We start from the raw sequence: 25,191 nt of genomic DNA on the forward strand, positions 1-25,191 counted from the left end.
CTTGGAATCTGGTCAAAGAGAGAGATCATTAATCACAGTAATAAGAAGCTTTTTTAGAGTAGGAGCTTAGAGAAATCAAACCAAAATGGGTCCAATATAGAACTAGCAGACATAAAACCACTATATTGCCTGTAAATATTAAAGACATCTGGAGATAAAGGAAAGCAAGGGAAATAGTACAAAAGGCAACTGAGGTGAAAATGAAACTAAAGTAATCTAATAAGCAAGTGAAAATATGGAAAGACAATAATAGTTGAGAAATAAACTTTGCAGGGGCCATGGGATGGAGTAAGTTCATTAGCACAGAAAGAACAGGCAGGGACTCAATGTCTTCAAGAACTGGCAGTAGATCTCCCATTTCATAATTGCCTCCAGTCAAAATCATTCCACTGACAGCTTTTATTCAATATTCCACATATTCAATAAACTAATAATTTTTTCCAGAAGTATAGCCTGCCTGGACTACATTAACTTCAGTATGCTCAGGTGGTGGCATAGGAAAAAGCTCAAGGTCAAGTACACTTGTGGAATATTCACATACCCACAACTTGGTACATCCACGAAGCACAGGCAACAGGCAGGTTCCAGGAAGCATCCTCACACTGCAGTGACAGAGGAAGCATGAGTGTGACACTCCTTCTACAAGCCAGAAGCATTTTGCCAATTAGATGGCCAAATGGAGCAGAGCACAAGACTATGATGCTCACACCTTTCTTATCAAAATGCAAACAAAGCATCACACCGTAAGATGCATCACAGAATTAAAGACACCAGGCTATGCACTTTGTGTTGTACTCTTAACTACAGTGTCAAAACAGGAAAGGCTTCCTGTATCTTAAAAACCCCATACATTAACATCTCAAGTCATCATAAAGACAAGAAAAAACTCAGTAGGATACAGTAGAAGCTGTATTTAAAAAGAACTACTGTTCAGTTTACCACAGAGGTTCACAAGAAAACAAACACCACACTGAAACTGTTCACATAATGGAATTCAATTAAGTCAATAAAGTTTTAGTAGAAGGTGACATTTTGCCTTCAATAACAAAGCTGACTACAATTTACACACAAAAACTTGCAGAGTAAAATACAACTGCAGACTAAAAACACCATTCACTTAGCCAGACACAGGGCTGAAGACAATGCCAGATAATTCACTGAAAAAAAGCAACATTTAATCAAATTCCTATTTTTTTTCTTCCAGTGATGATTTATTTGCAATCCAGTCATCTCTGTTCTGTATTAAATTTATCCAGTTTAGGCACTACCAATAGTATTTTATTTCTGCCTCACGGACTCCATGGGAGCCAAGAAGTCTCAGGCAGTTTATGGATCTGGGACACCAGAGAGACCAGTAAGGAGGACATTGTATTGGGAGTATACTACAGAACCATCTGATAAGGATGGTGAATAGGGTGAAGTCTTCTCTACAACTCACAGAAGTCTCTGATCCATAAGCCATCATTCTTATGAGAAGACATCCACCTCCTTAACATCCACTGGAATTAACTCAGTTAATTTTGGGAGGCTAACAGAAACTGCTTCTTGATACACATACTGGAAGGGCCAATAAAGGTAGCACACAGCTGTTCTCCAACAAGGCAGAATTGGCTGGAGATTTGACAAGGTAGCTTTGGCAGTTGCAACCATCAACTACACCTGAGGATATTCAGCACAGAGAAGAGAAGGCTCCAGGGAGATCATCTGTGGCTTTCCAGTACTTAGTACAAGGGGGCTTATAAAAAGGAGAGGGACTTTTTACATGGGCAGACAGTGACAGGACAAGGGAGTAGAATTTTAAATTAAAAAAGAGAGGTAAGATTTTTTAGAAGTTAGGAAGTTCTTTACTCAGATGGTGGTGAGGAACTAGAACAGGTTGCCCAGAGAAGCTGTGGATACCCCATCTCTCCCAGTGCTCATGGTGAGGCTGGATGGGGCCGTGAGCAAACTGATCCAGTGGTGGCATCCCTGGCACAAGGCAGGAAGGATGGAACTAGGTGATCTTTAAGGCTCTCTCCAATCCAAGCCATTCCATTATCTTATGATTCTAAGATCCTGAGAGAAGAAGGCAGAGCACAGACCTGGAGCTTCAGAACAGCATACTTCAGCTTCCTGAAGAAACTGGTAGGTAGCCACAGGAAGCAGCTCTGAAGAGCAAAGTTGCTCAGGAAAACTGGCAGGTCTGATAAGAAATACAAGTAGACTTGTTTGGCTAAGCAGACTGTCAGAGCTCAATGCAAGTGTATAGAGAGGTGCAAACAGGGACAGGCTACATGGGAGGTGTTCACAGACCTTGCCCAGACATGTAGGGATGGTGTCAGGAGAGCCAAAGTTCACCTTGATTTGACACTTACAGGGGATGTTGAGTGCAACAAGAGCTTCTACTACTACACTGATTATGAAAGGCTGGACAGGAAAATGTGAGCCTGTTTCTAAACGAAGTAGAGATTCAATAATAGGAGTTCCAACTTAAATATAATCCATCATCTGAAAACCCATGCCATCACCTCTCAGCCTGATGCATAAAAACAGTTACATGTAATGTTAAATTAGAGACATTCCAGTTATGCAAAGTCAAGATATTAATTCAAACAATTTTACAAATCCACACAGAATAAACTGAAAACATGTACAAACTAATTTTACTTAGCTACAGGGCAAGCACAAATGGGAGAACACAAGGAAAATACACAAAAGAAGGAAAGAGAATGTGAAAGAAAGAATAGGAAACAGAAAACTGAAAGTTTACAGCAAATTCAGAAAAGAACACGATGTACAAAACATTCCAACTGAAGCTTTAAAACAGGTAAGTATATATGTTCACTTGTGCGCACACACACAGAGTCTTGCAGGGTGTATTTAGGTTTGGCAAGTAAATTTAAAAACGTCTTCTTTGCATTATTGGCAACTCTGGTTTTCTTTATCTGAGCGATAAAGTAGCTCTTTGCTGTCAGTGCATTGCTGCCTAAACCTTAATCTGAAGCAGTTTGGCTTTGGTTTTTTTGTTCATTTCTGCTGAAGGCACCATCAGTGGGTTTTGCATTTTTGTGTTCTGAGAATATTCAGAATCCGAACAAAACAGCAAATACAAAGTGAAAATAACTGAGCCTAAACAGCACTGAACAGTCATTCTCCCTAGTCAGCTGCACTGGGAATTTGGATTATATCCTAACTGATGCCAAGTTTCAAACTCACAGAGACGTTTCCTCGCCTCATATCATATTAGAATGGGGTAAAAGCTTTCTTTTTCTTCTTTTTAATAAACTTGCCATAGATGTACTGATATTGCTCTCCCGCTTTGAACAGAAACACAACTTCAAGAAAAGAAAAGTAACCTCTGTATGAGAAGTTGCAAATTTTGCACGTAGGAAAAGGAAGATGCTGCTTTTAGATTTCTTTCTCCTCTGCGTATTCTTTTTTGTTATTAAATTGCTAAAGGACATATCTGTAGTTAAGACAATGGAGCCAACTAGCTGCTTCAGATGATGCTCTACTTTTGCCCAATTTCTTGATATAAAATTGTACTTCAGGCTGTGAAACTTTATTTTCATAAACACTACAGTGTATTTATGGGCTGATAGAAACATCAACTGAATTGATTAAACAAAAATAGCTTTATTCCCACATATTTACTACTTGTGTACTTTTTTTATTTAATGAAGTTAATTGTTCTTTCAGATGCAATAAAGAAGACAAAAAATGTCCACAGAACCCTTCTGAAGAATAAGCAAAGCAGGAATTTAAGTACTCCCTTACACAAAAATCATTTAAATTACACAGATTATACAAGATTAGACCATGTAATACAGAGAGCTCTTATTCTTCCTATGGCATGCAAAACACGAGTTGTCATGTAGCTGAACTAAAAAACCTTTTTCCAGCTGATTCACAATGCATAGACACTTCTAGCCAACACATGCCTTAGCTCTCCAATAAAAATCCCTTAAAAAAAAAGTTTTTTTCACTTATTTCACTACCTCCAGCTATTGAAAGAGGGAGTGGAGTTTCAAAGTTTCCACAAACAATCTTTTCTAATTAGGTAGTAGAGAATTTATGGGGAGATTTTACATTGCCAAATGTTCTACTCATTTATTCTCTCTTGGCATGGGAAAAGAAGTCCTGACATTCAAAAGGAATCTCCTACAGCAAATGTACTCAGGTACAGACTTTTTTCAAGCTTTTTTACTCAACCTTGCCAAAGTCTACATAAGTCTACACAGCAGCAAATACTGCAAGCCGCTGTGATAGTCATGGACAAAGAAAAGGTCAATATAGCTGAAACACAGAATTTGTACCCATTATCAAATTTTATGCAACTTCACTTGAAGAGAGCCAATGGCATTACAAATTTTCTAAGTGTTTTATAAATACTGAAAAGTTACCATTATTCCTGTACAGCTGACCTTTTCCATGTTACTAAGAGATGGAGAGACAGGTCAAAGATGTTTAAGGCCAGCCTGGTTCACAGTCTCAAATTAAGTAACTTCATGTTTAGCTCATTTGACTAAGCGGTTTCCAACCAGGGAGGTGAGAGCAGCTTGTAAATGATGTGCAGCATCTGACAGAGGTAAAAGCAAGTAAGTTTTACCAGCTCTACCAGCAAAGCACAACATGTCTGCTTGAGTCCCTGCGCCACGCTGCCAATGGCACCAGAGGAAACACATGGCAAAGGCACAAAGCGCTTCAAGATGGAGATGGTAAGTCTGGCTGACTTCCTTGGCTCAGCTTCAGCAGCACAGCATCACAGCATACCCAAACCCAAGAGGGGGACACAACCCCAGAAGAACTGCTCACACAGAAAGGAAGGCTATGGACAGCAGGGAGACAGGCAAGAAGACAAATACAGTGAGAAAGTGCCACCTTCAAGAGAGCTGACCAAAACAAAAAGGTTACAAAGTTACATTATTTAACCTGTAAGGCTTCTAAAACTTTGCCCACCCTCAGAAACCAAAGTATTTGTATGCTGTAGTACTTTGGAACATATGCTGCATAAGTAGGCAAAAGGACTGAGAATGATTTGTGCATGCTAAATTGTTCAACTGAGCTTTCAGTAACTCATTTAACATTATCGTCTGAATTTATTTTAGCCTGTACCCATAAATGCAAGTTTGAATAACAAAGGCCAACTAATGCTCCCACTAGTGTGCCACAGCATACTGGCACCATTTCAAGGCCTCCCAGAAGGAGCAGCCTTCCCTAACAACCAGCACACACAGGCACAGGATGTGGCAACTAAAACGGTCACAGGACCCAGACCCAACATTCACACAGGGCAAAGCAGCATCAATTTAGGGCACTCAAAAAACACTAGGTTAGCAATGCTGGTTTGCGGCCCTGCTTCTCCCATTTAAATCATCTGCAACAGCCTGGTCTCTTTTTCCCCTACAGGAAAAAAAAAAGAATGGGCTACAAAACCACTCTGATACAGAAAAATTGAATTAAGTTTAGAATTAAGGTTACTGTTTACAAAGAAGAAGGCTAGAGTTTGTAATTTATCCTCAGAAGAAGGGAAGTTCTTATTGGCAAGGGTGCAAAAAAAAAGCTAGAAAGGACCAGAAGTAGAACAAAGAACATCTAAGTCTTAACTCAAGTCTCTGGTTCACGTGAAACCTTTAGTAAAGTCATTTTTGTCTGCAGACTGTGTTAGCTGCTCTGTGAGAATATTATGGAAGATACCATTAAAAGCCTTACTAAAGTCAAGATAAACAGAATCTACAGCATTCACCCCATTCACCAAGCCAGAAATATTATACAGGACAAACAGGTTGGTTAAGGATTCTTTTCCCTTTGAAAATCCATGCTGACTACTACCAATCACCATCTTGTCCTGCATGTGTTTGGAAATGGTTTCCATGAGGATTTGCTTCATCACCCTCCCAGCAACTAGAGGTAGAGCTGATCAGCTTGGAAACAGGAATGACACTCGTTCTCTTCCATTCACCATTATCTTTCTAAGATAACTGAGAGTAGTCTCATCATTAAATCCAAGCAGCTTGTGGGTGCAGCTCATGAGGTACCACAGACTTGTGTACGTCCAGTTCAAGTGCTCCCTAACCTCCTCCACCTCCTCCACCAAGGTAAGGTTTCCTTCCTCAACTTGCTCTCTGGTCTCAAGAGCATGAGACTCCTGAAGGCTGGACTTACTGTTAAACAAAGAAAATATTACTTACTGAGATAAAGAAAATATTGAGTACCTTGGCCTTTTCCATGCTATTTATTCCCATACAGCTACAGACTCATGTTTTCTTTAGTCTCCTTTTTGATATTCATGTACTTGTAGAGTCCTTTCTTGTTGCCCTTCTGGTCCCTTGCAAGACCCAACTCCATGTCAGCCTTGGCTTTTCTAACCCCTATTCTTTCAAGATCAAACAGCATCTCTATACTTCTCTTGTTCTGCCTATTCTTGCTTCCAATTTATATATAATTCCATTTCATGTCCAGGTTCAATAAGGAGCTCCCTTCTCATCCACACAGGCCTCCTGTTGCCCTTGCTGCTTTCCCCCCTGCTGGGGTAGAATTTTCTTCAGTTTGGATGGGCTAATCCTTGAATACCAACAAGTCTTCCTGAATCCCTTTTCTCTTCAGGGCTGTATCAGAGAATACTTCCAAGGAGATACCTGACAAGGTTTGAGTCTGCTCTCCTAAAGTATAGGGTCATGAAACTGCTTTGTGACATGCTCCATTCACTTAGTGAATCCATCTTCAACCTCATCATACCAGCTAAATAAGCCAATAACAATTGCACTGAAGTTCTCCCATGCTCAGGGACAGGATATATATCCATATATTTACAATTTACATTATTGGTGAGTGGCACTGACTAAGAAAAGGCTTACTACTATTCCTTTTTTCTGAATTAAGTTTTTCCAAAATCCACAATTAAAAGTTTATAGTCTCTTTACTGTGAAAAACAAAGTCCTTGAATTAACTTGAATGTTCTCTCACAGGAAGTGAAGCCTTTGGGACAAGAAATCTCAGATAAAACTGTATTACCCTCATGTTTTTGATACAGAAGCACCAAATTCTATTACTGCCATCTATTTGCAGATATTTAAAGTCATAGCTTTTGGATCTTAAGAAATTATGGCAAAGATATTCAACAGGAAAAAACAGCCTTAATGAATAATACTTCTCTGGTCTGTTTCTTGTGTCTCCACAAAGTGTTCTAAAGAACCTACTTAGATAAGGTAAAGAAAAAATGTAAAACACAAAAGCAGCAGAATTAAGGTCTTCCTTTCCTTTCAACCCACCTTAGGTTCCAAAATAAGCTAATGCAAGCCTGGAGCTGAAAGAAATGTCACATTCATTAACTAAATAATCATCTAAAAATAGAAACACTATTTCATTACTCCATTCACATTTTAGAGCTCTGCTCTTCAAAAAATGTTGTTGCTTAAGCCAAGCAATAATCTGCCTCATAACAAGAACACAGAAATAGTTAGCATTTCATTTATGTTTAGAACACACCTGAGTTACAGGGAACTAATTCAGTTTTTACACACACTTACAGAACTCTTTGAGGTATAAAGAGACCTTTCTAGTACTTTCACACTCAATACAACAGAATTGGCTGAAATAAGGATTCTTTAATCAGGGATCACCCTACAGCTGAAATAAAGCAACAATCACTTGCCACAGGAACCACTGCCTATATGATGTTTCTACTGATATAAACTTTCTTTCACAAAAAGCTCCTGCAAATGAATAGTGGTAAGAGAAACTTTATGGGTTTTGAAGTCCTAAGCAAAGACAGACTAACTTGATTTGTAATGTCAGAAGAGAAGAGTCGTCTGCCTTTTCCTTTAGGGAAAGCTAGCCAGCAGATCCTACTATAGGTATCTATGCAATAAGACACACAAAATGGTCTTGGACTGCAAAACTCTGTTCAGCAATATATTGCTTGAGTACAACGTCAACTGTCTAAAGCTTACAGAACTATTAAAATATTCTGAACATACACAGAACCAGGTACACTGGTGTCCCTGTCATTTTCTCATCTTCCAAAGTGGGATTTGGGTTTATTTTGCTGCTGAAGCAAAGGGGAAGGGTTAAGTGCCAAAAGAACTACTCATGACATTTTTTAAATGGCCTCTGTCCAGGCTGATAATCTTTATTTAATCAGTAAATATTACCCTCCTTGTCACCTATCTAAGCCTTTAAATACAAGATAAGCTATTGATGCATTATTTAGAAGTCTGTTTCTTTTTATGGAAAATGCACTTGATTTTGGCCGTATGACAAAACTTGGTAATTTTTTTCAACTATTTCACCTTTACCTTTTTCACAATTCTAATATTTGCCCTGAAATTTCACTGAGGCAAATGCTGATGTGTTGCATTAGCTCAGGTTACAGAGTTTTACAATAAGGTTTGAAGAAGAGGAATGAAATCTAACTCATGGAAGAATTACCAGAAGAACCACTGAAAGCAGTCAAGTAACTTACACAGTAGATGCCAAAATTCACAATCTGTACTGCCCTTTGTATAAAGCTTTACTAATTAAAAAAAAAACCAAAAAAGTGATGTATCATGGAAGTTAAAACATTATTTGACACTGTCTCCTTCCTTATATTGCTTTGTCCAGGTAGACAGAACCAGCTCCATATCACAGTGCTACCATGCCCACAGGAAAGTCTCCTTCAGACTAATCCACACATCTCCACAGAATTTAAAATAAAGGACAAAAATCCAAGAAACAAAAATCCCTCAATAATGTCAAAAATGACTTTTTAGTACCAAGAATATAGCCTAGTACAGATGTTAAAAGAGGATTTCCTATTTCCTCCAAAGGCAGAAATATTAGCAAAAGAAGGTCACTGGGTAAATCCTGTGTAAAGTGACTGACAGCAATACAGCCACCTCTCAAATCCATGAGTGACCTTGATCTTTTAGTGATAAGCACTTTAAAAGGACAGCAGTTTTATCTGTTAAGTCTCTTCATACAGAATCACCATGGACACTACACAAAACACAACACAGTGCTTTGTCCAGTTCATGGACACCATGAGTTTCTAATGCCTCACATTGCATTGCACATCTTCATGCTGTATTTCAGTGCAACACTACCAGATTATAAAAAGCTTTAGGCACAATCCTAAGATACATTCAACAGCTGACTGCATAGTGACAGCAGTAAGACAAGGTAAATATTTAATGAAGCAAGTGCACTCCTTTTGCAATGCAAGAAATACTTGCATTACAAAATTCTACTCAGCATTTTGTCACATTTTCAGACATAAAAAACATTTAAAGATCAAATTCTACCATTATTTACAAACACTTAATTTTTACCAAATTTGAAGGAATAATAGGTATATAATAAAAGACACATGTAATAAAAATATAATTAAAGCTCTTTTTGATTTTGTTATGAAATTTCCCTGTACTTAGCAAAACAAATTAAAAATGAGGAGAACAAGCTGTTCTTGGATACTAAACAACAAGTTACCATTAGTCTAAAATAAAATACATTATTAGTAAGTGGACTTCAGATGGTAGTTGTAATGTTTCAGAACCTTTTTCTTTCAAGTGATTTTAAAACCAGTTCTTTTTAAAGTAAGTCTTCATTTAGAAGTTCATGTTTATTTCCCTCTCAACACATAACAGAAGATTAAACAAAATTATATCAGAAAGAGGCATTGCTATTACCTGAAAAGAACTAAAAGAAAATTATTATTTCAAAAGCCTCTTTTAAAACGCTTAGATCTGAATAAACTTGCATGCTTGCCTACTTTAAAGAAAACATTTAGACAATCTCCAGTTACTTAATTCTAGGAAAATAAAATACCTGTTGAGTAATAATATCAGTAAAATTACTTTCATTTATGTACACTTACTGCAATCTCTCTACAGGCCGACATGGATATCCCTGTACCTTCAATTTGCTTCAGTGCATACTCCTTTTCATCTTTTCTGTACACACATAAAAAAAAAAAAAAGAGAGAAAGAAAAATATATTTAGCTCTGACTTACATTACACCAATCAATATCAGTATAATGATGAAACAATTTAATTTGGTCTGGATCAAGAAGCTGAAAAGCCAATCTGCTTTTATGCGTAAATTACACTGTGATATGAAAAGCAAGTTTTCTTTTAACAAAGACCTTACAGTTTCCAAACAAAAACTTCTTTATAAAAACTTGGTTAACCTATATCCATTTCTCTCTGAAAAAAGACATAATATCTGCAGATAACTGCAAACACAGAATTTTAGAGGACACTTTCTCTGAAATTCCAAGATACTGTCTACTACTGTGAAAGCACCGCAGTCGTATCCCATGCCAGGAAAATTCTCCTAGAAATATCTGGGAATGGCAAGCTTTCTTCTTGATTTTATAAGCTACTCTCAATCCACTTTTATTTCTGAAATACTACTATTTTAAACTAATTATATAATAAGCACTGGCAACTGACACATCCCTACAAAGCACATGAAATGCTGTGCTCTGATGTACAAAGCCAGAATATGAAAAAAAATTCAGCCCAAACACTATACTATCCTTTTAAATAATCACAGCTTGAAGTGATTTAGAGGGACCACCAAAAGAACAAGAAAAGGAGGTAGAATCTTGAAGATTTCATGCTATAACAGAACCAGCCTACAACACAGTTTTGTGGGATCCAGCTATCAGTGACAGATGTTGGTAGGCACCAATGCCCACAGTGTTGATGCCCCTTTGCAGACTCACCAGTCACAATTCAATGACCCACAAGCCCCTATCCAAATTCCTTGTGGCATTTCTGGTAGACATCAGTTACCAGAAATAACTTCCACTCCCAAACCATTTTGTTTTGCCACACAGAAAGATCCTGAACTTGCACTTGCTTCAGTCTCTCTGGCTTTGAACTCCAAGCCTGTGCCCTGCCATCTTCAGCCTGTTTCCCCACCTTCAACCAGACCCTCTTCCTCCAAAATTCATGGGATAAGAAGTGACTGAGTGGAAAAATGTGGGGACAATACAAGACAACTTGAAATAATAGCTGTCTACCCATATTATAAGTAACACAGCAAGCATTATTCTCAGTAATTTTCAGTAGCAGCTAAACCCTCAATGCATATCTATAATTAACACTGAGCTATGCTTTTTGAAATAAAATTTTAACAAAAAAAATTCCAGATGCTTTCCAACTACAAATGAAAACAGGTAACTTCACAGGTAATAAGATCATACCTTTTATCTCAGGAAGTGTTTCTGATTTTATTAATTAGTCCAAATTTTAAATAATAAATGACCATCCCCTCATATACATGGTCCTGCCATCTATGCAGAGGATTTCCATACACTGCAAAGTATCAACTCAGGTTGCTTACAGAGACTGTGAAGACAAAATTACATTGTCTACAGAAACAAAACCAACTCTGGACATACAAAATTGATCATGGCATTTAAACTATGGTCATGTTTAAACTATGCAGCACAAACAATCCTGTGCACAACTATCAGCTGGAATCCCAATGCAATGTAGTCACTACAGCACTGCTTCACATCCCTCTTTTGGCACATCTACTGAACCAGGCACAGGACCACACTGATACAGCCACCCTTGAACTTGTTCTACATGCAAAGCATTGCATCCAGTTACTCGGACCTTCACAGAGTGAAGGTCACTGCAGAGACAAGGCATGACACTTGGCACACGTGGCCTTCAGCAGCACTGCTGAGTGCCAGTGCCACGGCGAGGTTGTCAGCGCTTGACAGACAGCCACTCCATGCAGGACTTCAAGGTACAAATGAGAAATTATGAAAGGTGTTTTTTAAAAAAAACCAACCAACCCAACAACCTAAGGTATTACAGCATGTGAGGAAAGGAGGCAGTCTTACTAACCTACAACCCAGATAGTTCTAAAACACTAGGTTTTGTAAAAAATGAGCAAAAATAGGGATAACAAAATGCTTATTTATAATAAATGGGTGACAAGGACAAGGAACTCCAAAGAGATCGTATTCTTCACCTGACAATTCTTTTTTTTAATTTTTTTTTTTTTTTTTTACCAGCAGCAGCTTTGGAATTATAAACACAGCCTCCTTTAGATACTATTTACTTGCTTTGGCAGAAATGCAAGTCTATACAAATACTTTTCTAAAGTTAGCTGTCCTTATTATAGAAATATAATAGCTAATTAAAGCACTTTCCAAAAGATGTCCACGAAGTGGTATTTTAGCTAACAATATTTTCCATTCAAGATAATTTGAAAAAGAAAGAAGTATATTCAAAACTTCAAAAGCAAGTCAGCCAGTGCAATCTGATGAAACAAACAATTCTGGTTATTCAGTGACGTGTCCAAAGAAAAGAACACATAGGTACTTTTTTAGCTATTTCCCCACTTGTTAGGATTCAATAAATAATATCAAATGGTGTGTGTGATAGGTGAGTACACTGTTCAACTCCCTAAAGGCCAATGCTCTCATGAAACACTTGAGACAGGGGGAAGTACTTATATTTCATTTCAGAAAAACTCTACTGAACTCTGAACACATTTCAAGAAATTGTATGGAATTACACAGCAGGGAAGTTTTTATAAATCCATTTCTGACAGATCCTATACCAGCACATTTTTTACTGGAGCAAAGCAAGCATGATCAAGTTAACACCAAATTCAAACAACAACCACAAACCACACAGCTCTGGTATGAGGCAAAAGATACCCGTGTCAGGGATAGCCAAGCAGAAAGCAGGGTCTCTGCCCACAACCATTTTTGTCTGGTCTGCAGAAACACTGTCTCAGGAACAGGCCAACTAACTCCAAGGTCTTAATCTCCAACTGTAAGGGAGTTCATCTGAGGGCAGGAAGCAAGTGGCACAGATCAAGGTTTATCAAGCAGGTTGTATCAAACAGCCACCCCAGGCTGATGGTGGCAATGTGTTCACTAATCTGAGCAAAAAACTTAGCAAAGCAGAAGTCAAAGGGAAACCATACTTTAGGAAGCTGTGAGTTAACAATTTTTATTAATGCTTTCAAAATTCATGCAGAAGAATTTGCCTGATAAAACAAGCACCACATCACACCACTACAAGGCTTCTCTATGCTGCAAGCTCCCTTATCCAAAACTAGGGGTTAAAGATTAAGATCAGCATTGTTTCTGGTTTCAGAAATATTACAATTCATGCTGTTCTAAGAGGGATTAACTTTTTACCAAAATGCAACTGCCAATATGAGATACTGCCCTCCTGAAAACTTTCCAACTGGTATTTCCGACTGCCATAGGCAGCACCCAAACACAAAGGTCCCCATGTTATCAGTACTTGCATGCCAGCATGTATTGAGAACATTCCTCCACTATAAAAACTTGGTCTTCAAGTTTTTCTCCCTCACAATAAATATCCTTGAGGTTACTGTCAATATTTTAATTGGCACTACGCAAAGGAACACACTGTCCTCTTGCCCCAAAAAACTGTACTCAGTGGTTGATGTCTTGCTGTAGTACTCAATACAGAAAACAAAAATACAATTATTACTTCTTCTGGGTAACACTTTCAGTTTCCATTTTCCAAATGCATTGGAAAGAACAAAGTACCAAATTCACGTTTTAAAAAATGTAGCTCAAAAGATTTAGAATAATTACAAGATTTCAAAGGAGCTAAACTGTCTTAACTACTGCAATTGTACTTCAGAGACCTCCCATCATACAAGAAACTACTTTACAAACAAGTGAATGGAAAACTAGAAACAACTTGCCCAAGACCATAAAAAAACAGGAGGATTTGAAAATAGTGCATGGTTCAAGCAATTGTTTTATCCCAATTATTCAAATTTGAAGACTTTCAATTATGATCTCTTGAATTCACAGATAATTTAACATATATCCCAACTTCAGAATTAATTATCCACATCAAGGAACTGGCTTGAAAGACTGCAATCACTCTGAAGCTAGAACTGTGACTATCACATCAGTTAATGCAGATATTATCCTTACTGTATATACTAATAATAGCTGCCTTAAATTAAGTGCACAATACCATAAATAATAATTAAAGTGCACATTTTCTTAAGAAAAAAAAAGTGCACCATAAAACCATTTCAAGACTCAGCTAGGAAAAAAAAGTAATAGAAAAAAAACAACAATTCACCCCTGTAACAACACTAATGGAATTTAAGTATTTGAGACTTTGTAGGACAAAGCCTGGGAACACTATGGAGCTCAGTGACCTTCACAGTACTGCCTGGAACACAATGTCCATAGGGGTATCTGGTTACATTCTAATCACTTTGTTTAATTGCTGCCAGACAGCATTAAGTTAATCACTCAGCAGGAGATCACATAGAGTTGCAAACCTTTTTCCCCCGAGAAAAGGCAAAACCATGACACTGAAGTGCAACTAGAAGCTAACTGAAAACCTCATCTGGAACATGGCAGCCAAGCCACTAAACAGACCATGCCCAGCACTAGTTACCCTAGGCAAGCTTCTCACGAATTTAATTCTGTACTTAGCACATGGCCATAGCCCTTTACAAAGGTAACAGTAGCAGAAAAGAAGTCTATGACTGTCTGGAAAAAGGGACATAATCCTTTCCAAAAAGAAGTGAGCTCTTGTGCTTTAGTGTTTTTACGGATATAGAAGCAGTCACTATGCCAAAAGAATTACTAGATCAAAAAATCTACACATGGTGTCTCTAGAGTGCATGTTCTTTACCAGACTAGAAAAGTAATTTTCTTTTACCACTAGCCTCCAAACCTATCAAGCCTTATCCAGTCAGCAGCTCAGCCAGCTCATTTTCATCCATGTGACAACCAATCACAAATGACAGAGGCTGTAAATCTACAGATTGATCTTAATTTTTTTCTAGCCAGCAGTATACACTGTATTTCAGTGCACTTCCATTAGCTCATTTTGAGACCTACATAAGAAACTCAAAATGTGAAACAGTAAGGATGGTAAGCAGAAATTTGAAAAGAAATCCCTGAGCACATTGGCCCTTTAAAAGGTTTGTCTTTCTTCACCTTCACAGGCAGCAGCTAAAACTTCATAGCAGCTACAGGCTGCTCCTACAACCCAGACAAGTTCACTGTGACATGAAGTACAACCGGCTGGTTTTGGCCATGAAAAGAATGGATGAAACCAGCAGGTGTGTACCTCATTCTGCTGCTGTGAAGAGTTTCAGTAATGTCTGTGAACTGCATAGCTGGCCTCTGTGCTGATGCATCCCCAGAGGTTTGATGGGAACTTTTTTGGTGTTGCAAACGGAACATCACATGTGTTGGTCACAGGAAAGGATTTCTCATACAGAAAGAGCAGACATGTATGTCACCTGGACCTGGGCTTTCCTCTCAGTGGCAGTGTTGCAAAATATGGAATATGTAAAATTTTCTTAAGAAAGGATGCCCTATAATGCTTGATTTTTGTATACTTTCAAGCCTAATCAACAAGATGGGAGATTTAGTCTGAAACAGACAGCAGCCCACAAGCTCTAAGTGATGTGCAGGTGTTAGAAAGACAAATTACTGGTTGGTAGAATTGTCTTGCTAAGCTTTAGGGCCTGGCAGGTTTCAGTGATCTCGCACCCAGAGGGAGGTTAACAAAGTTGGGGAGAAGGATGTACCACTGACAGCAGACACAAAGAATGCAGAATTTATGGGCCACAAGGACATTGGGCAGAACCCCCAAGATCAGGAAGAAACGAATAAACCTTACCCAGCAACTGTGCTGAACCAGCTGTGACTGGGTAAAAGGTAATTCTGCAGCAGGAGATCCCAACCACACATCATTGACCCAAAAACCCATCTCGGAGAAGAGAAACACCATGGGACTGATTAGCATGAGAAGCAAGAGAATAATTAACCAATAGAAGATAGAACACTAATTAATACAAGCATTATGTAACATGTAGCTGATGAACACTAATTCCTGTTTGCTGGCATGTATAAATAGCAAAAGGTGTTGACAGTTATTGTGCTTGATTTGTGCAATTCCGCTGGGCACCCAGGCTTGCAGAACTCTGAAAAAAAACCAAAAAAACAAACCAATGTCTCTCTCAAGTGTGTAGTTATTGGCTTGTTGCCCACTGGGTTACAAAACCAATTCTTGTGGACAACAGTAGGGTGCTAAACCAACCTCCCCATCAGGCAGTAACCATTCAATCTTTAAAAGCCGAGCTTGTATCTTATCTGAAACATCTACAAGTAAACTTCAGGAGTGGGAACAATGCAAAAAACTTAGATCAAACAGGACAGTCTGAACTACACAATATTAGAAAGAACTAGAGTGAAAATAGAATGTCCAAGGCTGATCAAGGTAAACAAAAGGAAAAAGCTTTTTGGAATGGAGACAGTATGCTACAGCAAATACTGCATTTCTGGTTTTTGGTTACGTTTTTTTTTGTCTCAAGTCCTCACAATCCCCATTTTCAAAAAGGGGCTTAAGTGCTTCTCAGCTCCATTGGTGTCACTGCCTGATGATGCCTACTGAACTCCTCTCACTCCAAACATCAGATGACACCAGATAGCTCAGAATATACACAGAATAACACAAGGCAGCAGCACTTTTCTCTGTCTTCTGCTACCTTCCAGACCTAAAATCTAACCATGAAACCCTTTAGAACAACCTAAGAACACATCCAAAAGGCAGAAGTTTGTGTTTCATTTTAGATGTTACTCTTCTCAAAATGCAGCAATACCAAATTCCTGAATGCTGTATAGTTTACTGCTCCATTTTTCAATAACTGCCAAAGTCACGGACTTGCCAATGTCAGGCATAAATGCATGCCAAAAGAAGACTAACTCATAATGCAATCTGTGAATGTTTTAAATAATTAGGTTTTTTCTTGGTTGGTTGGTTAAAAAAACCTTTCAAGAAAATAGAATTTTTTTTGTTGAAACTAGCATTCTAAGCTTAAGTCTACTATAAATTGGCAGAGACATTCAAATACAAAGCAACTGATTACTACAATTAGGCTTTTTGAAAAGATACCTGAATCACATACACTATGAGAAATAGGCAGAAGAACCATTACATGCAGCTTTGCCTTCTGGAAAATCTGCCATGTTCCAGTCAGACTGAAAGAGTTCATATTAAAAGTACCAACTGCATCATATTATTAGTAGACACACTGTGTTATCACAGCACCCCCTGAGAAATTGAAAAAGATTTTGCCTTATAATCTGTAGAACAACCCCAAATGTATCTCTAAATCCCACTAGTGATATGGCTATCCTTCCCCTTGTTACTCCTCTGTAAACCAGTTTATGAACCCAGGGGGAAATGTGCATGCTAAAGAAGAAGGCAAGTTCTTAAAGGGATGCTAAGCTACTTGTCATTAAACACAATGCCCTTGACATTGCCTGCTTCCACAGAGCCTCACAAAAGATGCTGAATACCTATAAATCCCCCCACAAACTTCACCGAACATAAATTATGTGTTCTTCATGCATAAGGAGACAGCTGATTAAAAGGACAAAAAATGAATCTGAGCACTGATAAGGTTTTCTGTCATTAAAAAAAAGATGCCTTTTCCCAGCTATGATTTCATTAGACTGGGAGTGGGGAGTAGAGATCTCTTAGTATCAATGTGAGGAGACTAAAAGTAATCCACCAGCACCATTACACATAACTTAACCACATGCTCTTCTCTTTATTCCAGTAATTTCTAATTCAGAAATTTAAAAGCAAATCTTTGTAGCATAGATACCTTCTAACTGTTAACAACAATTTCGAATTATTTCACATCACAGACAGTCTAAGATCTATGTAATACCAGACCACTGGAAGTCTTACTAACCTAATCAATTAAAATTTATCCTTTACACTATAATAATAAAACTTCGTATTTGCAGGGAAAGAGAGCACAACTTCAGTCATTGTCACCCTCACTCCAAATTTATTGATGAAAATTCAGAGACCTCAACCAGCTACAGGGTTGTTGCCATTGCTAAAATTAGACTGATTCCTAAGTATCTGGAGTGACTGAGAACTGTGAATTTCATACAAGTACATTCATAGCAGATTGGGGTAAGCAGACTTGACAGCCTGTTTGTAAGGGTAAAAACTAAAGTGTTCACATTAAACCCTGAAAGCTGTAAAATTATTCTGCTGCTCCAGGTAGCTCCTTCCAGCATTTGCTATATTTAGGTAGAAGAGACAGCTGCACCTGATTTTATTTCTTTACAGACATACAGAAAATGAATAGATTTAGGAAATATCTCCCTGCCTGAAAGGATACCGCATATGAGGACTTGCTATCTTAAAACAAGGAACAGCACCAGCAAGGAGAAAAATGACTCTGAAATAAAGAGGAAACAAATTTTTATTTGCCAGCAAATTATGTACCAAGATCATAGAAATAGTGTCCTAAGACTATGACAAAAAAAAGAATCTGCCATTTGCTTCATAAAATCATTACGAAGAATGCTTGTGACTAACTATAAATGCAAAGAAACGAGCTGTCTGGTTTTGGAATTTTTGAAGTCCTAAAGCCATACTGTAACTACACCATCCAGCTTCATGTGCATCACAGCTCTTTCTATGTAGTGCTAAATCTGGCTAAATACTGCAACTTTGATAGGTGGCAAATTACTATCAAATCACCAAATAGTAGGAAGTCTGTACTTTGGGGTCTTTTTTAGCAAGAACATGTTTCAAATACCATGTGCAGATTTTTTTTCTAAATCCCTATAATGCATTATGTTCGCCTATAGCAGAATAAGCAGAATTATTGATTCAATGCAAAAGGGGGGAGGGCAATGGCGTAAAAACTGAAGTTACTCAGTTTTCCTTTTCTGGCTTATGACATAATCAAATGCTTCCCCTAAAGCACATGAAAGCCCAGATTTATCACATCTATCATAAATGTTCTCTTCTTTTCCTTCAGACTTCCTAACTCAAACCATCTACAGTGAAATGATCAATTCTCAAAGCCAGACTTACACGAAAGCTTGCTAACACAACGTGGGTGTAATTCTTAGGTGGTAAATTAGCCTTTAGGTACTAAGGCTGCACCCAGGTCATGAATAAGAAGCAAGACCCAAATTCCATATAGGCAGAGTAGGACAGAGTGAGACAGAGCACATTTATTACAGCTGAAAAGTTGCAAAGTTGAAGCAACTCCCTCAAAATAAAGTAGAGGTACTAGAATGAAACTTCATAAAGTCACCCCAAGGTCTAATTTAATTCAGTCTGAAATGTAAAAAAATCGTAATTTTTGATTTATTATTTTTTAATGGAGCATCTCCACTTTTTTCCTCACTTCAGTGTCAGGACATGAGGATTTCTCAAAGACAGAAGTCTTAATTCCAGCCACTAAGACAACCCTGCTACTTCACAAAAACAAACAAGGTGTTTAGTCAGCTATCATATCTGTTCCTGGGGAAAGGGAGGGGGATTCCGCTTCCTTTGAATTTTAGAACTCCATGTCCCATAGTCAGAATAGGCTTCTGTCACAATCTGAGGTTTAAGAACATCACTTGATGAAGTTTTATGCTGGTTTTTCCCCATCACTGAAGTGACTCTGGAAGTAGAATAAATGGCATTCGACTCATAACAAGCCTTTCGGTTGTTCTGAAGGTCAAGTTAAATTGGGCAATTTGTCTACCTCTTCTTCTCATTTGAAGCATGACAGAACTGGGCAAAGGAACAACTGGTTATCCAGTACAATGACTGGTTTTAATCAAAAGATATGAACATAAGCTAACTTTGAAGTCTACAACACCCTTGGGAACAAGGCAACAACTGATACAGAAGCTCCATTTTAGGAACAGACACATTCAAAGACATGAGCTGACACCCACTCTCAGCTGCGCTGACGATAATTAATGCAAGCAACAAACACAGCATTTTTGAATGTGCAAGGTGTTAAATCTTAGCATGAATCCATGGTAAGTCATTATTAACACAGGTGACAACTGTCTCTAAACACCTCTGAATTTGCAGAATTCATTACTTATAAGAAGTATCTCTCTCAAAATAACCAACTTCAGAGCCAAACACGCTGCTAGAAATGTCACGCACAGGTGGCCCTTGTATCTCTTCAGGCTCTGATGCCCCACAACATCACCAATGAGGTGGGAAAGTCAAGGACAATCAGAGGCAGAGCTGCATCCCAGAACAACGTGTGTGAATGCTTCCAAGTGCTCTAATAAAGACAGCAAAACAAAGGAGGGACAAAAGAGGCAGAAAATCTTCTGGCCACAAAAAAAGGATTGATTCTTCCTTCAACCAATGCATGAGGAAAGCAGATACATTACTTCAAAACAGTGAAGCATAACTCCAGATGCAGTTTCCATTCCAGCAGATTCAGCTTCTGCCTCCAACTATTGCCTATAACTCTTGTTTTCACCTGACTGCAAAAAGAAATCAATAGCATTTTCTACTTAAGTCAGCACACCGTGAACAAAAAAAATAATCATAGTGCACACAAGGCCCACTTTATAAGAACATGTTTAAAGCCACACTGTCTCAGACTGTCCCCATGTTATACCTGTGCTTTTATTAAGCCCAGAACCTTGATATTTAACTGAGCAACCTGACAATCCCAGCACACACAGCAAGCTATGGTCATTGTTCTGCCTACCAGAAAGCCTGTCTTCCGTGTGGTTTCATCTACAAAATAAACAACTGTAGAATATTTCAGGATCATGAATTTTGTAGAAAACAGATGATAACTGAGGACAAACAAGCAGTTATATAGTGGCCTCATTTGAAAATATTGTTTTAAGGATTGCTAAGCCCAGAAAAGACAGAAGCAAACATGAACATGAATAATGCCCTTCAGGGATTCACTCTTTCAGTAACCTCAGCTTCTTCAATCCTTCTCACAACCAGAAAAGTCAGTTGTACTTTCCAATAAGGTAAAATGAAATAATTAAATAATAAAGGCTAAAAAAACCCAATCACAACACACAAACCAAAAACCACAACCCACACTTACAGACACCCATTTTGTAAATGTTAGTTGACTGTATCTCCATAACACTACTTCCCTCCAGTCTTATTAGACACACTAGTATTTTATAAACGCTCTCAAACAAACTCCCACCGATAAATGAAAGGATTTACGTCCACAGAAAAGTCTAAAAAATGTTAACAAAAAATTCAGATACAGAAGTTAATTTTCAGTTGAGTTAAAGACTTTCACTGGACTTTGTCAACAACAAATTTTGGTTTAAAATATTTCTGCACTTTTTTCTTCTTGAATCTGTTGAGACAGTGAACTTCACAAGAGATATAATGATTTCTAATATCATTACAACTAGCATTGTTATCTGTCAGTCATCTAACTTACAGTCAAGCAAACCATGTAAATTAAGCTCCCAGAGCTGGGAGGTCTTTTATAAACCTATATTATTTAGAAAACATGAAACTCAAGTCAAGTCAAAACAATAAACTTCTTGTGTTTGCTACACACGTAGAAACTGTTCTTCATTTCCTGAAGTCACATACTAAGTTAGCCAATTTATTCTAAATGCAGTTGTCCTGGACCAGTTTCAACATTCCTTCAAGCAAATGCACTGTTATTGAAACAAATAAATCTTTAAGTTCTAACACTTTGTTGCAGTAAAAAAATAAATAAATAAAATAAAACAGCGATGTATGTCAGTTCTCAAATGCCAGCAAAGGAGCTCAAAGAACGACACATCTTTGGAAGCAGAATGTAAGAGCTGCCTATCATTGCTGCTAACAATCCTTCCGCGATGACACACGTAGACAGGAGCTCCTCCTGGATCCAACATAAAGCAGCAGCAAGCGCTCGCAAAGAGCCACTTCTCAACACAGAACTCAGCTGCCACAAACAGAGGACAACAGCATCTTCTGACCAAGTCAATGCAAGCCATGAGCTTGATTAGGACCACAGAACAGGCAAACAGCATTTCAGCAGGTATTTTCAAAACATAGGTGAAAATTTGATGTTACTGGTAAATCTCTAATGCAGTTTGGTTAGGACACTCCACAGAAACTTTGGTTACTTGTACAAACACATCTGCAGCATTATGAACCACAGCAGTTTCTGGGGCTTCAGGGTTTTTGCTGAATTTTGGTTTCTTTTCAAATCATACCTGATGTGAAAATACTCATGTTGAAAATAAACTTACAAAAAACACCTCTACATATCTACTTACAATATAACATGTTAGATTACCCAGAAATACAACATATTAAATTGCTATGTCAAGCAGTTCACAAGAAGCATTTAGTTTCTGACCTAGTCCATGATCTGTCTTGCTTTGCACCCTATTACCAGATGGGGATCAGAAAAGAAATTCTGGGTTCTTCCCATTGAACCTCTCATTTCTTTTTCCTGCAGCTCTACTGGAAAACTCTTAACCCCCTCATTGAGAAACAGGAACCTTCTTGCCCTCTTAATTTCTTTATTTAAAAAAAAAAAAAAAAAAAAAAAAACCAAACCAAAAACCGAAAGAAAAACCACTAAACTTCGAAAGTTTTCCTTTCACATGTTATGGGCTAATTTATGTACAATTCTTTCTTTACAAGCTTGGGAAAAATTCATCTGTTTCTCTCAGACACAACCCCTTCTACATCTTACTGACCTTCTTTTCTCCTCAAGCTCCTACTGCCACCACATCACCGAAAGGTGATGATGCACTTTACAGCTCATTTCAGTACCTAGTTTCAGGGAGAGTAACAGAAGAAACGACAAAATAGCCATGGGAGAAACCATATGCAAGAGTCTGTGTGAAGCACTAAAAATTACTCATCACCACTTGCACTATCCTTTTGGGCAGGAAGCAGAGCCATGGTATAGTTGCAACAGCAGCTCTCATTGAGGCACAGATATGAAGTACTAATTATCTCTTCCTAGATGGGGACTTTTCTATTAGAATGCATGGCAGTCAACTAGTTAGACAGGTTTGGTTTAGTTCTGCTGCTCCTTCTCACACATACTGAGAGCATTCAGTGGTTAAGAAGTATTTTCAGGATTTGCAGGTAAATCTAGTATTTAGGTTTTCTTTGCTTTTGAGAGATTTTAGCAAGGCATAAACACCTTCAACCATTCTACCTTCCTCGAGATAAGAAGTTTCATCAGGAAAAGAAAAAATATAAAAGTGGAAAGCAAACCACAGGTTTTCAGATACTGATAAGAGATTTTCCTGCAGAGAGAAGTAATTGTTTAAGATCTAATACATTGCACTCTGACTTCAGTCAATAGTTCTGTGATTTAGCCTGTCACAGGTTTATATTAGTAAAAGCAACTACAGCACAACACTCAAATTACTTATGTTCAAGGCAATGTCAAAAAGAGGAAGTAAAAATATGTAAATATATAAATTATTATAAACTTTCAAGTGTCTTTCAAGTTTCAACTTGCATTGGTAAATAATATTCCAGTTTCAAATTCAAGAGTATAATCCTTGCCACATCAGTGAGCTGCCTCTCTTTTAAGAGTAAATGCAACTGCAGTACACATGTACTCATTCCTTTGACATTTTGCCACCAATGCTGATCATTTGCAGCATTTAGCTAACTTGAGTGCAAGTTTCCTCTCCTGACAAAGCCCTGCTATATAACTTAAATTACTTAAGTTTTACAAAATAAGAATATGGGGAAAACAATACACAAATTAATTGCTATACAAATACTGACTTAAGAGATCAGCAGATTACCTTTACCTCTTCTACACTTTCAGTTTCCTACTACCACAGTGACCTGAGCCACCACCTTGACCAGATGCAACCTCTGAAAACGTAGTATTAGCAGAAATACCAAATACACTAAGCTGCTCCAACAGAAACACTAAGCTGCTCCAACAGAAATTCTGTTTTTCTAATGGAGCCATGCTTCGTAGCAGATGATTTTTGTCTCTCTCTTAATCAGTACGTTTCTACTTCAAACAAAAAATATTTATCATATTAAAAAAAAAAAAAAAAAAAAAAAAAAGGAAAATTTACATGGCCACAACCACAAGCAGCATTCCTGTGTTAAGATTATATACTTGCCTTGGCTCTACACTTCTTTCCTCCTTATGTCCTACCTTTCATAGAACCATAGAATGATTTGGGTTGGAAGGAATTTTAAATATCATCTAGTTCCACTCTCCTGCCATGTGCAGGGAAACCTTTCATTAGTCCAGGTTGCTCAGAGCCCCATCCAGCCTGGCCTTGAACACTGCCAGGAAGGGGGCACTCAACTCTTATGTGGACTTGGCAGTTGTGAGTTAAAAACCTTACATTAATGATTCTGCACACCAGTGTTAGCCCAAGGAGGAAAGCAGACTCCTCTTCAGTTACAAATTTACAGCACTGAAAAATAGGGGTAAGAAGAGGGAAAGAATATTTCATTTGTCTTCCCCTTCCTATGCCTGTGTTCCACAGTGATGTTTCTGGACTTGCATCACTGTTGTCCAGTTTTCAAAAGGGAATTTCGTATTTGGCAACTAAGGTGAAACCTGGTTTATACCGACTCTCTTTTGAAAAGTTACAGATGCAGCAACAATAAAGTAATCTGACAAGCTACAAAAGTATACTACTAGAGTAGCATATAAATATACAGCCTTGTTTAGCTGATACATTGTAAGTATGGGGCAGAGCCAAACCTTTTATATTCCCCGAAGAATAACATGGCAGGAGGGTCCACCCAGCAGCTCCAGCTACTGAGCTGGCAGTGGGCCTGGGAGCTGCCCAGGGTACAAATCCTGGCCCTTCCACTGCCATTGATTTGAAAGCTGATCACTTCATATTTCTGGCATTCCTTCAGTAACAAGATTAAAAAGCACATACTTGCTTTTTGAAAGGTGTTCTAAAACATACAGATTAAACAAAAATTACAAACTCATATTTTCTTTCCAAGTAGCTATATAGGTAATATCTATAAGAACCTCTGTTTCCCAAATGCAGACAGTGAGTTAAATGAAAAATAAAATAGCCCTAGATTTAGAAAAAGCAGCCACCTCAATTATTTGTTTACAGGTAAGCAGAAGCAGCAATAAATAGAAAGGCTGTATTTATATGAAGATACAGCTTTTGCAAGTGTTGCATCTGCTTTGCTGCTACAGAATGAAGAACAGAGCGGCCTATTTTCTACTTGAGTCAAGTATCCCACTATTCCCTGCGCTCCTGACTAACCAGCAGCGGTGTCTTTTCAGCTTGCTGACTCATGCAAACTTCCACCTGCAAGTGGACTGACATCCTGGTGAAGAAATACTCTGTAGTGGCCTGGATTCAAAGACTGATTCTTTCAAAAAAGTAAAGCAAAATAACTCAGGCATACACAACAAACAGAATTTCCAAACCTCACTCATCCTAA

General features: G+C 38.0%; 1 protein-coding gene across 2 annotated transcripts in view; it reads right to left on the bottom strand.

Moving 5' to 3' along the window:
• Nucleotides 1-25,191, bottom strand: part of CDK19 (cyclin dependent kinase 19) — a 122,022-nt gene that overhangs the window by 92,638 nt on the left and 4,193 nt on the right. The window contains exon 2 of one of the 2 annotated variants that reach the window (XM_041478041.1): nucleotides 9,836-9,911. The exons of the other annotated variant lie outside the window; for it this stretch is intronic. Within the exon in view, the coding sequence (XP_041333975.1) occupies nucleotides 9,836-9,911 (76 nt within the window). The remainder of the gene's footprint in view (nucleotides 1-9,835; nucleotides 9,912-25,191) is intronic. 2 annotated transcript variants of the gene reach the window in all.

Source organism: Pyrgilauda ruficollis, unplaced genomic scaffold (genome assembly GCF_017590135.1).
Source record: "Pyrgilauda ruficollis isolate IOZ18807 unplaced genomic scaffold, ASM1759013v1 scaffold43, whole genome shotgun sequence".
NCBI classification, from domain to species: domain Eukaryota; kingdom Metazoa; phylum Chordata; class Aves; order Passeriformes; family Passeridae; genus Pyrgilauda; species Pyrgilauda ruficollis.